The following is a 14,649-nucleotide window of genomic DNA, read 5'->3' as shown; positions in this document are numbered from 1 at the left end:
TTCACAGATGTTAGAACAGCAAAGATACCATTGCAGCCACACTAAGAGCAGGCACGACTCTGACTTCTAGAGACCTGGAGGGCAGATACGTAAATCCTGATTTTCAGGACTATCTGCACAGAGCCACAGCCCTGGATCCACAGTTCAGGTCCGTGCCTTACCCTGAGGAAGCCTCACAGCAGAAAATATGCAGTGATTCACCAAAGAGTTTATGGAAATTGAAGAGCAAGTATTGTTCTATTTCCTATCTTTTATTTTTATAGAACTAAATACCACTGCTCTATTTCTTAAAGACAAAGACACTGTATTTGTGCCTTTTCCCCACTGCACAGTAGAGAACTTTTTTTTTTTATTGCTCATATTTTCAAAACTCCTCAATGTATTATTTGACATGTCATTCTGCAGGGTCGACAGAGTGAAACCCTGGTGGCAAGTTCGTCCTTCGCAGACCAAGAGGCATCAGAGACATCATTTGCTCCCCTGAAATAATCTGCCATCGCAGAGCTATTTGTAGAGCTCTTTACTACAGAGGAGAGCACATGGATGCAGATCGACTTGCACGGTGGAAAAGCAATGAGCATTAGTGTCCTCATGTTGCCCAGCTGCCTGTGCAATGTTACCTCGCTGACCCGGGTACATTTTCTCTAAAGCAGGGGACGTTCCTGCAAGTCGATCTCGTCTTGCTGCTGAGAATGTGGACAAATTCATCTCTTTGCACAGGCACATGAATATAGAATGAACAGAGCAGTGTGCCGTGTGTTCGGTTTATGCTGCACTTTATGTTGATGACCTCAGTCTGTAATTTTTATACAAAAATAACAAAGCTGCTCATTAGAAAAAAAAACTCTTAAAAGCCGAACCGCTCCTCCCCTCACTATTTACTGTTCTGATAATAAGGATGAATGCTGAACTGACACAGGTATTAAGCCTGGAAAGGTCACAGAGATAAATGCATTTTGACATCAATTATGTATGTAGGCAAAAACCTTCTACACACACCGATGGCATTTTACCACCTCCCATATTATCAGGACAAAAAAAAAAAACTTTCACTTTGGAAGCTGCTTCTCTAAATGCTGCCATTTAACAGATTTTGATAAATCATACGGCTCCAATGTGCAGCTTTGTGGCAGCAAACAAGCAGCAGAAGGAATTAGCAGGTGTTGAGGCCAATGAGTGAAGACCGTTACATCGAATACAAGATCTGCAGAAACATGACAAAAGTTCGCTTTTACAATTTTACATTTCAGTGGCACCAACTTTTGTGGCAGCCAAAAGAAAAACTTAAGTAACTGCTAAACTTACACAACCCCTGTACAGTCACTTTTAAATATTATACTGTGATTGACTGGCTTTTCGTGTGTGTGTGTGTGTGTGTGTGTGTGTGTGTGTGTGTGTGTGTGTCACTCACGATCTAGTCCGTTGACGTAGCGAATAGAAACCTCGCAGTGTCCCCACACAGCACTGACGATGGGATACAGTCTCTTGCCCTTTAGCCCTCTGAAAGCGACTCCCAGATACTGTCCGTCCACCATGAAGCTCAGCGTCCCTTCATCCATATCTAGTATTACTGTCAGAGAGTCTGGAAGCACAAAAGACTCGTCTGGCTCCAGGAAACAGGGGTACGTGGGCGCCGACGTGGACACGGGCCGGTTCTTTCCATCGTGGTAGAGTCTGTTCCGACCCAGGTCCCAGCCCCAGGACTCAGAGTCCGAGCCCACCAGGGCCATGTAGCCCACTGAGTGTAAAGGTGCTTCAGCGGTGGCCACGCCCACGACAGCATGGGTGCCTCTCTGTCTGGCCGGCCAGTGAATCCTCCAAACATGGAGGCCCCTGGTGTAGCCCACCCTGCCTCGGATACAGTCTGTGCTCTGTGCTACTGGGTGTCGGTGGAACGTCAGCTTGTCGTCCTCCTTTACAAAGACATTGAGGGACCGGTCATCGGGGTTCCAGGCGTGGCGAAGCTGAGTCTCAGGACTGGCTGCCGGCATGTCCAGCAGCAAGTCCAGCCTGGGGGGCCGACAGAAATCTGGGCCCCGCAGCTCGCGGCGCACCGGATGATACGAGGGCTCCCCTCTTACATCCACTGACTTAATACTGGCTGAGATCTTCTGGCCCATGGCTGGGTAGGTCCAGGGCAGGAAGGGACAGAGGGGAGGGAGATGGATGGACCAAGGGTGGTAATGAGGGGGCGGTAGGTCCGGACGTTACCTCATGGGCGCAGTAGCAACACAGTGGGTCCTGGGTGGAAAGATGCTGCTGGACACGTGTCTCTTCAGCCAGGGGGAACCACACTCCTGAAACACAAACAGGAAACGTGTCTCTAATGTACAGTGTGAAATTGTTTTAACATCTTGGCTCTTGGTTAATCAGCAGTGAGGACACAACAACCGATTAATGTTTTATACACTAGTCCAGGGTAGAGGTAAACTGATGCAGGTTTAAAGTTGATACAGACCATGAGCATTTTCAATTGAAAAATGCATTTTTTAAATAATTTTGTCCAAATGTAACTATAAATTCACAAGTTTCTCAATATCAATTCAAGATAATAGCTAGAAAACCTCAAATTAAAATGATCCTACATCACACTGAGATGCAATGATTACTTGATTAATCAATTAGTCAATCATTTAAAAACATTAATCTGCAACTTTTTTCCTCAAAGCATAAATTCAAACATGACATGGTTTCTGCTTCTCAAATGTGAGGATTTGCTGTTTTTTTTCCTTGTGTAATAAAGAAACACCTGTGAAAGTTTGTTCAAACTACCTTGATGATGACACTAAATATAATGTAGAAATTTAAACTGGATGTCATTGGATTTTGGAAAGCTGCTTGGCTAAAACACTTGAAGATGTCACCTTAAGCCTGGTAAATAAAAAACACTTGTTGTTTCAGGTGCAAGTATGTAAAAACACAGAGACTGGCAGGAGCAGAAGCAGAAGTGGGAAGATGGCATCGACAGCGCTGGCCTCCAGCCAGAGCTGCAAAGAGGAGGAGACATGACAAGGAAGGAGAAATGAAGGATGAACTTCTCTTCACCTCCAGCACTCCTGTGGCCTTTAGTTGCCAGTTTAAAGTATGAACACACAAAACATTTGAGTTTTTGCCTGTGTGAATGCGTCTGCTTGTTTGTAAATTGATATCTTGACAATAATTTGAGAAACAACAAACTGTGCTCTAAAAGAGATTGCAGCAATCTAGCGATGAGAGCTGGCACAGGCACACTCCGACACAGGGAGGATTTGCTGAAACACGCTGCTGACTTCAGTGTGCGCTCTCTCTCTTCTTAGCCAATCCCATCTTCACCGAGCAAACAAATGTGATGCAATTCATATTTTATCAGTATTTATAAGAAAATGTTTCCTGTGCATGCTGAGATTCCACAGTTAGCAGACTGAGAGCCCTTAGCTACTTCCAAACCTGATGCGTAGTTTCCCTGAATGAACAAGCCGAGAGAAGCTGATCCAAATCTGCTTTACTGACATCAGTCCTTCCTATAAGCAACCCCTGGAATGTTTTTCTCACTGCGCTGGTTCTTAGAAAAGGACTCCACATGACTCTTCCAGGGAAAGTACAGAAGGGAACTGCTACAGATCAACCAGGGGAGGCTTGAATCACACACACACACACAAACATGCACAGATGCAGTGTGTGTGTGCGTGTGTGCGTGTGTGTGTGTGTTAGATTGAAACAGATGAAGAGATGAAGGGATTGAAATGAGATTTGTACATTTTACACTTTGAAATGCAACAAATGGAAACGGCTTTAACTAGATAACGCCCCCCCCCCCCCCCCCCTCCCCCCCGCCCCCCCCCTCCCCCCCCCCCGCCCCCCCCCCCCGCCCCCCCCCCACCCGCCCCCCCCCCCCCCCCCCCCCCCCCCCCCCCCCCCCCCCCCCCCCCCCCCCCCCCCCCCATGCAGGACTCCGCCGGTCTGCACGACACGAGACGGCGTTTCCTGCATTTCAATAATGTTCCTGTTTAAACTATACAAAACAAATACGTTGTGAATTGTGGAGATGAAAGGAGACACGGGAAAATAATGTAACTGATGCCAATGTGATGAAAAGGGCAACACACAACTCAACGTGCACTGCTGCAAGTCACTCATTTGCAGAGCGCTATCGCATGACCACAACCCATAGGGAGTGATAAGCTCGACAATCCAATATTAATTCATACCATCAGAGATGATGCATGGAGCCATTTCCAGACAAATGAAGGGACTATTTATCACACGGCATGATTCAGTAAGGAACAATGAAATTGTAATCTCAGTAGCCATCAACCGCTCAAGCTGACATTTATTTGTGTGCGTCTTGCATCGCATGCATGACATACGCGAGCCCTTACTGCTAATGTACGAGCAGATTTTGCTGGCAACTCCTCAAGCATTAACCATCAGTGGGGAAACACTTGGCCGGGCAATTAGGAGACGAGCTAGAGAGAGATGATTCACAGGGATCAGGAGAGGGCAGAGAGAGGAAAACTGATGAGTGACGAAGAGAGGATAATTAGCTGTGTTTTAGATATCCACGCAGATTCACAGTGACCAGTTAATCTTAAAAACATACAGTGACATGCACTGTACGTCTGCAATTCAACGACTGCAGCCAAGCTTGGACCACACACACGTCTAAATTTGTAGTCACTCAATCTGGTGTGTGTATCCACAGTACTTTAAGTGTACGGGGTCTGTCTGAGTTCAAGTCCAAGTCTATTATTAGGTATGAGTTTTTAAGTATGTGTAATAGACTTGTCAGGGTGGTGATGGTGGCCGGGAGCAGGGCTGCTGGGAACCAGGGAATCAGATGTTTCTCACTTTATTCTCAGCCCGAGTATCCTGCATAGTTCAAATATTACAGCAATAATTCAGTAGAAATTACAAAGAAGGAAAAAAAAGGAAAAAAAAAAAACTATTTTCAGCTTGTCTGCTCCGCACAACCAATAAAACAGTGATGAATGAAAATGATTCATACGACTAGAAAACCAGAACCTGGATCCTGCTGGATACAGGATACGGCAACAATTGGGAATTCCAGCCAGAGGTTGTTTTGGAGAGGAAGACAGAGGCAGTGAAGAGGTCCGGTCAGCCTCTCCAAGAGAAACCCTCAGGGAATATTTGATGCCATCCACACGGAGCTGATGACATCAAAAAAGTGCTTCCAGCTGTTGAATATCAAACTTCATAAAATCAGCCTCACTCCAGTGCTCGGACCAGCAGTGCTGCCTGAGTTTCTACACACACACACACACACACACAGATTGTGACTGATTATTCAATTTATCTACAACATATGACAAGAACAAAAACATGGTAGTCTGAGGCAGGGGGAGGGGCAGTTTTTACCATGATATTGTGACGTAGTGACTCATGAAAATTGTGAGCTAAACCAACAATGAGCGAGACAGACCATTTCAACACTCATCAGCTCCCATGAGCTCAACAAATCATGATCGATCAAGCCTAGTTGCAGCCATAATCAATTAACCTGGTGACTTAAAATGTATAACACACAGTGTATTAAGCAATTTCATATTCATTTCTTATGTAAATAGTAGAGTAGAGAGAAGGAAACCCTACAGTCATTGAAGTAAAATAAAAACTGTTGCAAACATAACCAGGAGTCAATTATTTTAAATGGGCGCTGAGAGACGGCGAGAGAAGAACCGGAGCGATCAGGATGTCGAGGTCATGATGCTGGCTTCATACTCACACAATTAGCAGAAACCAGTCTAAAGTGAATGAATGCACTGAAGCAGCAGACTTAAAAAAAAAAAAAAATTCAATACATGTATTTACCCATGGATATGGACATCTATAAATCTCTTCCCCTCCAGAACAGGCCGTTAAGACTCTTACTGCTCTCTTCATTACGTGCAGGTGTCTGACATGTATATCACATGTAGTACCTGCAATATACATGTAGTGCAGTGAAAATGAAACAGCCTCACCCTTTTACTGTCCAGCACCTGGAGCTGAGGATAAGGAGATGTGGAAGAAGCTGGCTTAATATTAAAAAGGTGAGTGAAGGGGCAGAAGAAAAGCAGGCTGGGAAGAAGAAGAAGTTCAGAGACGAGTGGAGTGTTACTGAAGAGATGAGAGGCAAGGAGAAGCAAAGGAGGAACATGAAGGAGAGAGAGGAGAGCTGAGAGAAGTGATTACGGAGGAGAGAAACACCGATAGGGCAGGTGAGAGACGGGGTCATGGTGGGAACTCAAAGAAAAGTGCAAGAACAGAAAGGATGAGAAGAGCAAGATGCACCATCTCCCTCATGTTTGACTTCAGTTCATCTGCCCCACTTCTTTAAAAAAGGAGGAGGAAAAAAAAAAAAAGAAAAAACGATCAGCCCAGTGATTTCCCTAAGCTCTGAGCGTAGGACAGATGGGATGTGAGGAGGAACTGGAACCGTTTAAGATGCAACTTGACCAGAATCCACGGCACATAACTTGTTATCTCCAGCAAGGGGAGGCAGTGACATGAAGAAGGCCGCTGGTAGCGTGACAGCCATTGTTAGCATATCAAACATGCACAGCCTGCCTTAACACAAGCAACCCCCACCCAAAAACACACACAGACACATGCGCACACACACACGGCTTGAGGGCACAGAAATGCAGACTGGTAATGTGGTGACTTTGAAGTATCACCCACTCAAACGCACACACACACACTCTCTCTCTCTCTCTCTCTTATCTGCACACCGGCGTCGGAAAAAAAGCGGTGGGGGGGGGGGGGCGATGACGACACAGATATGAGCATGTACACGTCGTCCCACTGGGACAATGACAGACTGGCAGGCTAGCTTAAGTATTCATTACAGGGATGAATCAACAGTTTACAGGTGGCAATACGTGTGCAAACCGAACAATAGGTGTGTGTTTTCAGATTCCGGTTACATTTTCCTTAGTCTGAATTTAACATTAAATTATTCAACTGTTCAATTACTCAACAACATGAGCGACGGGGGGAGTGGATGGAAAGGTTTAAATAGTTTGTTGTACAACAGGTGACATGGATGATAAATAAGGAATAAAGGGATAGTCGTAAAACTAAACAGCCAAAGTAACACTAAGAGTAAAATCCAGAGTATAAAACATTAACATGAAGATACGCAATGAACTCCTTCTACAACCAAGAAGACGACACCAGTGCAAATCAAAACTAAACAAAACCTACAGCTTCAGTTTCTTCAATCAGACACACTTCTAAATTTGTATTCTGAGCATATAAAAACTGTTCTGCCATTACAGATTCACAGTTGTGTTAACATGTTTGTTTTTCCTGTCATGCTGGGATTATGAATTCAGCGTTTTTTGGAGTATAAATACAGACTACAAACTAGGTTTTCCATCTTGCACACATGTAGTATTTGTGTGCATGCCAGAGATCAGCTGAGGCTCGGTTTAAGAGTGAGGCAATGCGAGGAGACACACGGCATTTTATCAGTCAGCCTTTGTCTGCATTCTTTTTTTTTTTTTTTGAGGAAGACTTGTCTGACATTGTGCTGTCCCAGACGAAAGTTTACAGTCGTGAGAGAAACCCTGTGAGATTATTGGTTGTCGATCCAAAACAGTGAAAGTCCACGGTTTAGAGTTTCGACGCCAAATTTCTGACAGTGTAAGAAATTCAGGACCAAAACCACACAATGTGACTTCTCCTACCAATCAGAATGTAATGAAAGGAAATGAATGAGCGAGATAGCGTAATGCTACGGCTAAGAACATGCTCTTAATTCTGACTCATTTGCCCCCTTTTATCCTCACCACCTCTTTTCCCTGGTTACAACAGGCTTCATAATCTCCGCCTGCTCCCTTGGTGATGACGGCCACTGCTTGTTTATTGTTTTGTCTCTTTTTCCAAAATGCGAGAGCAGCTCAGGATGACGCAAGCTGATGACATGTCTCTGCTCGAAATCCGCTTTTTTGTAATATCCAACGAGTCCGTCTCAAACAAGATGAACAAGACTTTTAGACCCATCGCATGCAGCGCCACAGGTCAACAAATGTGAAGATTGGACAAAATCTAATTAAAGCAATATAGCATATTACGGTCATTCAGGCAGCACTTTGGAAAACAAGCAGCTCAAACCATTTCATTTAGCTTATTAGATATGACTTAGAACAGCTCTCAGTATTTGGTTTCAACGGGACTTTTTCTTTTGAACACCGTCGCCGTGGAGACGCAGGTTGTTTGTTTCTGTCAGTTTGTTTTAGGATTGGATTTGACTGCAGATGTCATTTTTCCATTAGTAAATGACGGCTAACAGAGCTACAGCTCATTTATTACTATTTGGGCAAAACATTACTCAAAAATTACGGCAACCTGCTTAATTTATGGTCGAATCCAAGTGCAGTTGTTAATGCTGTTGTTGCCTCAGAAAATATTAGCAGGTTATTTCTGTTAGACTCTTTTGATACAGATTATTAGATGTCACAAGGTCATATTCATTGGGATTTACACAAGCCTTGAAAACACGTTGTTACCTACAGAAATTACACAAAACTTTTCATTACAACTTCGGCTTTGTTTGTGGGGCCAAATATTTTTGTTGGAGGGTCAGATTAGGCCCCCCGTCCACTGTTTGCCCACCACTGACTTCTCAGCTCAGACTTCCAGGTTATCCAAAGTGTAATTATGAGTCAGGACTGCACTGGCTTCATGTACGAGCAGAGTAACACAAGACAAGAAGAGAGTCTTCAATCATGTGTCACTCTCCCACCTCTCAGTCACTCACGTGTGTGTAACACTACACTGAAGGTCTAACACCGTCTATAGCTGAGCGGCAGGAGCAGTAACTGAACACAGTCCGTCCTTTTCACATGCAGAAACAACAACAACAAACATGGAAAATTGAACTAATTAAAATGAAGAAGCCACAGAAGTTGTTTACAACGAGTAAGTAGGCACATCTTGAAATTAAAATAAATATCACTACACTTACATCAAAAACTGAAACTTAAAAACAGAACAAAAAAAAAACAAAAAGAACTGAACACCACTATGAATTTCAAATGAAACAGCTTTGATGTTTCATTTCATTCAGACTTTTCTGGGACATGCAAACACCCTGAGAACGCTGCAGCACGCAGCCAGAGAGACTTTTAGAAACAGTGGGATAAGCCCAGCAGCGGTCTTGCCAAGAGAGAGACGGAAAACCGGAGAAAATGTCAGAGATGTTGAGAGAAGACACAAACAAGAGGTCAAGAGACAGAAGTCGCCTGTGAGAAGGGAGACGTCTTACCATGAAAGCATTTCTCCGAAATAGTCAGGCGGCTCTCACACAGCAATGTGAACACGCAATCACAGCAGCCGAGTAGGAGAGTGGGAATACTTGCTCCTCAGTCTGTAGTCCAAAATGAGGTTAGTACACAGTCAACAGCCAGACGAGTGTGGGACAGGGCAAAGATAGAAAGAAAAAAAAAAGAAGAGTGTGCGTGTTTGTGTGTGTCGGTAAGTCGGTGAGTTCCTGCTTGTGACGTGAGGATGGGGAAAGAATAAAAAAAAAAAAAAAAAAAAAGCCTGGCTCCAGTTCCCAGCTAAGACTGGAAAACAGCTGCTGGAGGGAGGAGGAGGGAAGAGAGGAAAGGATAGAGAGGGAGGGAAAAGGGGGAGGGCTTATTGTGGAGCACGCTCAAAGTCTTTCCCGAGCAGTGCAAAACCACCCACTCTTTCACAGATGCACCGACTGTTTGCCTTTAAAAAAAAAAAAAAAAAAAAGGGGGGAAAAAATGTGGACACACACACACACACACACACACACACACACACACACACACACACACACACACACACACACACACAAAATTGTACCACATTTGCAATGTAACAGCTCATTTCCATTCTACTCCGCTGAGCCTGAGAGTGGACACTGGCCAAAAACAACAGTTCTTCAGAAGTCTGTCTTGTGTCGTAGTCAAACAACAGTCCAAAATCTAGCGTGTGATTTTGCTGACTTAGGTATTCAGGATGACACATCTGTAGAGCAAGGTGACAGCTGCACACTTCTAGTCTAGATGATGTACATTTTTACAAACATCCACCTAATAAAGCCGCGATGTGGCAGGAGTAAGTCAGACCGACCGTGTTCTCTTGTCGCTCGTTCTCGAGACAGCGGTCGACCCCCGGTCGACCCCCGGGGGCAAACTGTGTTCACACGCAACACAAAGTGAGTTTCTTTCTCATTTCGATCTCCGCAGTGATGGTGCAGACCGTGGGTTTCTGCCGTACTACCTGTGTGGAGTAGTATGAAACCGCAGGCAGACTGATTTCTAAATTTACCAGCAGCTCATGTTCCACGTATTTTCCTCTAAACAATTGACCCTTCCTGCCTCTTCCTCTGCTCTGGGAGTAATATAACTGAAAATCTGCCCTCAAGCTGAAAGTTTGTTTGTTTTTTTACTTGAGCTGAAATACATTATGTCGTTCGGATCTACATCTTTTCATCTCCATTTGTAGCACTGAATGCTGCTGCTCACATTTGCTGTGGAAATTAGGGTTTGTGTAATTCAGACATTTGCTATACATCTTAATGAGGATGTTTACATGTGTTTTGTTTTCCTGGATTCTGTATATTTTACTGAAATCAATAAACATAACATTTTAAAATAGGACTACAGCTAAGATCGACCTCACGAGGCTGATGCTGATTATATACCCCAGGACCAACTTGTAGAATGAATTAAACATTGAGCATTAAACAGTCTCTTGCATTAGGCCATGTTGCTGCAAGGGCTTAGTTGGAAAATAAGTAAATTTATCAGTCAATCTCTAATTCAAATTGATCTTCATTTGAATAATCCGCTATTGATTCATGAAAATCAAAAGATCGATCTTTTATTATGCGTCTTTTACAGACTCCGGTGGAAACGTGAAGCTGTAACCCCCGTTAGTGTCGAGTCACTGACTGACCTTCTGGTCTACAGGCAGATGTGTGGCTGCATTTCGGATTTAAAAAAAAAAAAACAAACAAACTACGATGACAGAAACGAGCAAAAGACAAAAGCAAAGCCAGATGCAAGATGTGCACGAAGAGGCACAGTGCCCATCGGTACACACTGTACCTATTATTTCTTAAGATGTGAGTCTAAACTGTTGGTCATGTTACCTTAAAAAGTGCATTAATGTAAATGCTTTGGGTCCATTTATAATTTAAACATTTATATTTTTAATAATGCCCCAGGTGAGTTCTCTGAGAATCTCATTCCTATCTAAACAAAATTGGTGTTGTAACTATAAAAACTCTAACTGAATCGGATCTAATGAAATGGAGAACTTGTGAATCAGAGTTGAATCAATTCAGAAAATCAGTGGCAGCAAACCAGTCCTAGTTGCTGCAGGTATCGATGAGACAATAAAGATTTCAAGCTCAGCAGGAGGATGTGGCTATATGAGAATAAGATGTTTATCTGATATGCTCAGTTATGACAAGGTACCCCACCCAAGCCTTCTTTCTCTTCCTCTCTCCTTGACTGTGGCACCATCCCCCGCTCTCTACCTATGTATCCGTGCTTCTCTCGCTCTCATCTTTCTCCCCTGGGAGACAAGAAAGCCCTCCTCTCACTTGTTACCTCCCCCTCAGAAAACACACAACAGCAATCCTCTCTGCGTGCTCGCACTCTTCAGCCTCAGAGGTGTTGCATGCTCAATTCAGTGAACGTTAACTCAGTACGACTCTGCTCAAATTAATTCAGAAAGCAACAAAAACCACGGTGGAGCTTTCACTGTACAAAAGAAAAATGCACACTCACAACATTCATAATAGATTCAACCACAGCCATCCACCCCGAAGGCTGCTGCTGCTGCTGCTTGCCCCAGGACTCCCATTGTTTTGACGTGGTGTACTGATAGCAGTGCAGCAACAAGCTGAATGAATCAAGTACCAGAGAGAGTGGGCCCGAACTGCACCCAATACACATGCATGTGCTTGTGGGCGGCTACGCTGCACTGTCATTTAGAGATTCAAATCACTGCGAGAACTCCAAGAATTTAGAGTGTAAATAGGACTCAGGCAGTTGATTGCAAGGACACAGAAAAGTCGGAAGAACAGGCAAGAAATCAGAAACAGGGTGATGAATATGAGTTAAATAATGAATACCTGAAGAGAAGCAAAGACAGGAGTGTAAATTTAAAAACTACGGAATAAAACATGATAGCACACAGGGCTGTTAAACCTCGATGGAAATAAAACGGCATAAAACACGAACTGCACTGTGATCAAAAAACATTAAAACCCATTCTTCTTTCGTCTCCAATGAAGTAGATGGATGACTTTACAATGTGCAGATCAAAGAGCCTGGTCGACCGAGGTGGCGGGCCAGTCAATAATAGAGCTATTTGTCAAAATGACTTCCTGCTCCTCAGACAAAGACACACCCAGCAGCTGAGGATGAGGAGCAGTTTGCCGTCTCCATGTCTCCGTTTTCCCAGGAGAAGAATCTGTTGGCAACCTTGTGTTGGGGCTAACCCTCTCTGAGAATCCATTTCTTTCCCTTGTCCACACACACACACACACACACACACACACACACACACACACACACACACACACACACACACAAGTGCAATTCAAACACCACACATAAAAAGTTAAACCTGCCTCCCAAGAGTTGGAAAAAAGATCTTTTCATGGTGAAGTGTGATCAGTCAGTAAACTAAGCTACATCTTTTAACACTTCCACCCACTAAATGAATAATTTCAGCAGCTGAATTGAACAGGAGACTGTAGATTGCCAATAGGCGTGTGTAACCTTATGTTCCTTTGGAGACTTATACAGGGTTTCCCCTTGATCCCAATGCACACTGGGATGCTGCAGCCTGTCTGCTGACCCTGATGTAGATGGTTTTCACATAGATAATATGATTGTATTATCGATATGGAAAAGATTACCGATGCGAGTGTGACGGACAAGTAAGATAAGAGAGACTCATTGCTCATTTCAGAGATTAAACAGTGAAGGATTATATACAGTTATGTAACAATAACAGAAACATAATCAAGCATTTTGATAACGGACTTATTTATTTAATGAAAATAAATAAGTAAAAAGGTGGGGGTGACGGGCTGGAAACCATGGCAGATCGAACTACTTACAGTAGGCGAATCAAGCAACTGACCTTGCATCTTTGTCATGCTTTCATAAGCCGACATATACACAAGTACAGCTCGACCACACCAACAGTCCCTTCACACACTGATGTGATTAGAAAATAGGCTGCACACGTATTACAAGCTGAGCTGCATTAAGCCAGAGAAAAGCTCGGCCATTGTTGGACAGTGAACATCCAACTACACTGAACAAAGTCGGCTGCTCTTCTGGTTATCGTGATATCTGCGGGATCCGCTGTGTGTGCTGCAGTCAATTAAGGAGACAGTCAGGGTAACGGGGGTCAGCGAGTTCACCTTAACTGAACCGACAGTCTGCAAGCGGGGAAATTCCAGTTGTATTGCTGCCATATTCGCAGAGTAAGCTCGCAGAGACAAGACTTGTTGTTGCTGCGTGGTAATGTTGGCTGGAGCTCCCGGGACAACAGACAAAGCAAATCACCACACAGAAAAAGCGTCCTGTATAAAATGTTCAGTTTTTGTTGACACTGCCGCTTTACTTATGCATTTATTCTATTCTAAATTAGACATTGTATACTGCGGTTGTGCTGAGTTGAACTGCATCATGAAAAACATTTCTAATTTATTTACATTTATGATGAAATAAACCTTTTAGAAAAATCTGACAATATGCTGCAGCCTGTTATAGAAGACTCAAATTACCGCCTCTAATTTCACCATCGAATTGAATTAACGCCTCTCACACAAGCTCAAAAACAAATAAAAATTCTGAGCTGACCATGTATACAACACATGTTAGTCATGTATAATGAATGACCTGTTCGCTGTGTGTTCCCTGTCTCTTGTCCTTTGGGCTCCAGACCCCAACAACTCCCACACATGAGCCAGATTACAAGAGCAGCTATTCAATTCTTAGAGTACATCTAATGTTTCCACAAGGAAAAACATGTGTTTTAATCCAGGCAATACAGTATTTGTTTAAAAAAAGGACAATTGCGTTGGATTGCATCACAGTGTGCAGTGTTTGTTGTTTTGTTTTTTGTTTTTTTGTCAAACACAGGGTTGTTGTGTTGAATTGATTTGGTGCATGTGACGCATATGTCGCTCTCACATGTCAAAGCATATTGTTATTCTGTCAGCATTCAGCACACAGCTTCCATTTGGGTACATGTTAGGTTGAATTCACTTTGTTAAAAACTCATCTGGCTCCAATGAGCAGTTTGCAGCTGTAGGACTCCTCTGTCACTTCGGCATGGTTCAGACAGGGCCATAGCAACCTTATTCTCGTGGATTTGTTGTGCTGCGCTTTGAGGTTGTTTACATAATTTGCGATGTGGTCTTGATTAATTGGCCTGTAACAAAAAGCGCTTTAATCATCCTGGTGTCTGGGAGCAAAGTCAGAACTAATGATGGCATTTTTTTTTTAATTTATGCGATGGTTTCTATAACTTCAAATACTTTACTTTCATATTTAGTTTTCGGGAAAAACTTGATTCTGTAGCTTTAATTCTCTGACACACAAACCCATGGGACGTCCTGCACCTGGGTCAGGTCGTTGTATTGCAGTTCTAAAATGT

The 14,649-nt window shown here is 43.5% G+C and overlaps 1 protein-coding gene across 1 annotated transcript in view; it reads right to left on the bottom strand.

Moving 5' to 3' along the window:
* spsb4 (splA/ryanodine receptor domain and SOCS box containing 4) overlaps positions 1-14,649 on the bottom strand; it is a 37,620-nt gene that overhangs the window by 10,834 nt on the left and 12,137 nt on the right. Inside the window, exon 3 of the mRNA XM_022760513.1 lies at positions 1,412-2,297. Coding sequence (XP_022616234.1) covers positions 1,412-2,120 — 709 coding nt within the window. The 5' untranslated portion in view covers positions 2,121-2,297. The remainder of the gene's footprint in view (positions 1-1,411; positions 2,298-14,649) is intronic.

Source organism: Seriola dumerili, unplaced genomic scaffold (assembly GCF_002260705.1).
Source record: "Seriola dumerili isolate Sdu_G_001 unplaced genomic scaffold, Sdu_1.0 BDQW01000337.1, whole genome shotgun sequence".
In the NCBI taxonomy this organism is placed as follows: Eukaryota; Metazoa; Chordata; class Actinopteri; order Carangiformes; family Carangidae; genus Seriola; species Seriola dumerili.
The sequence above is the reverse complement of the archived record's forward strand: the minus strand, read 5'-3'. Positions and strand labels throughout refer to the sequence as shown.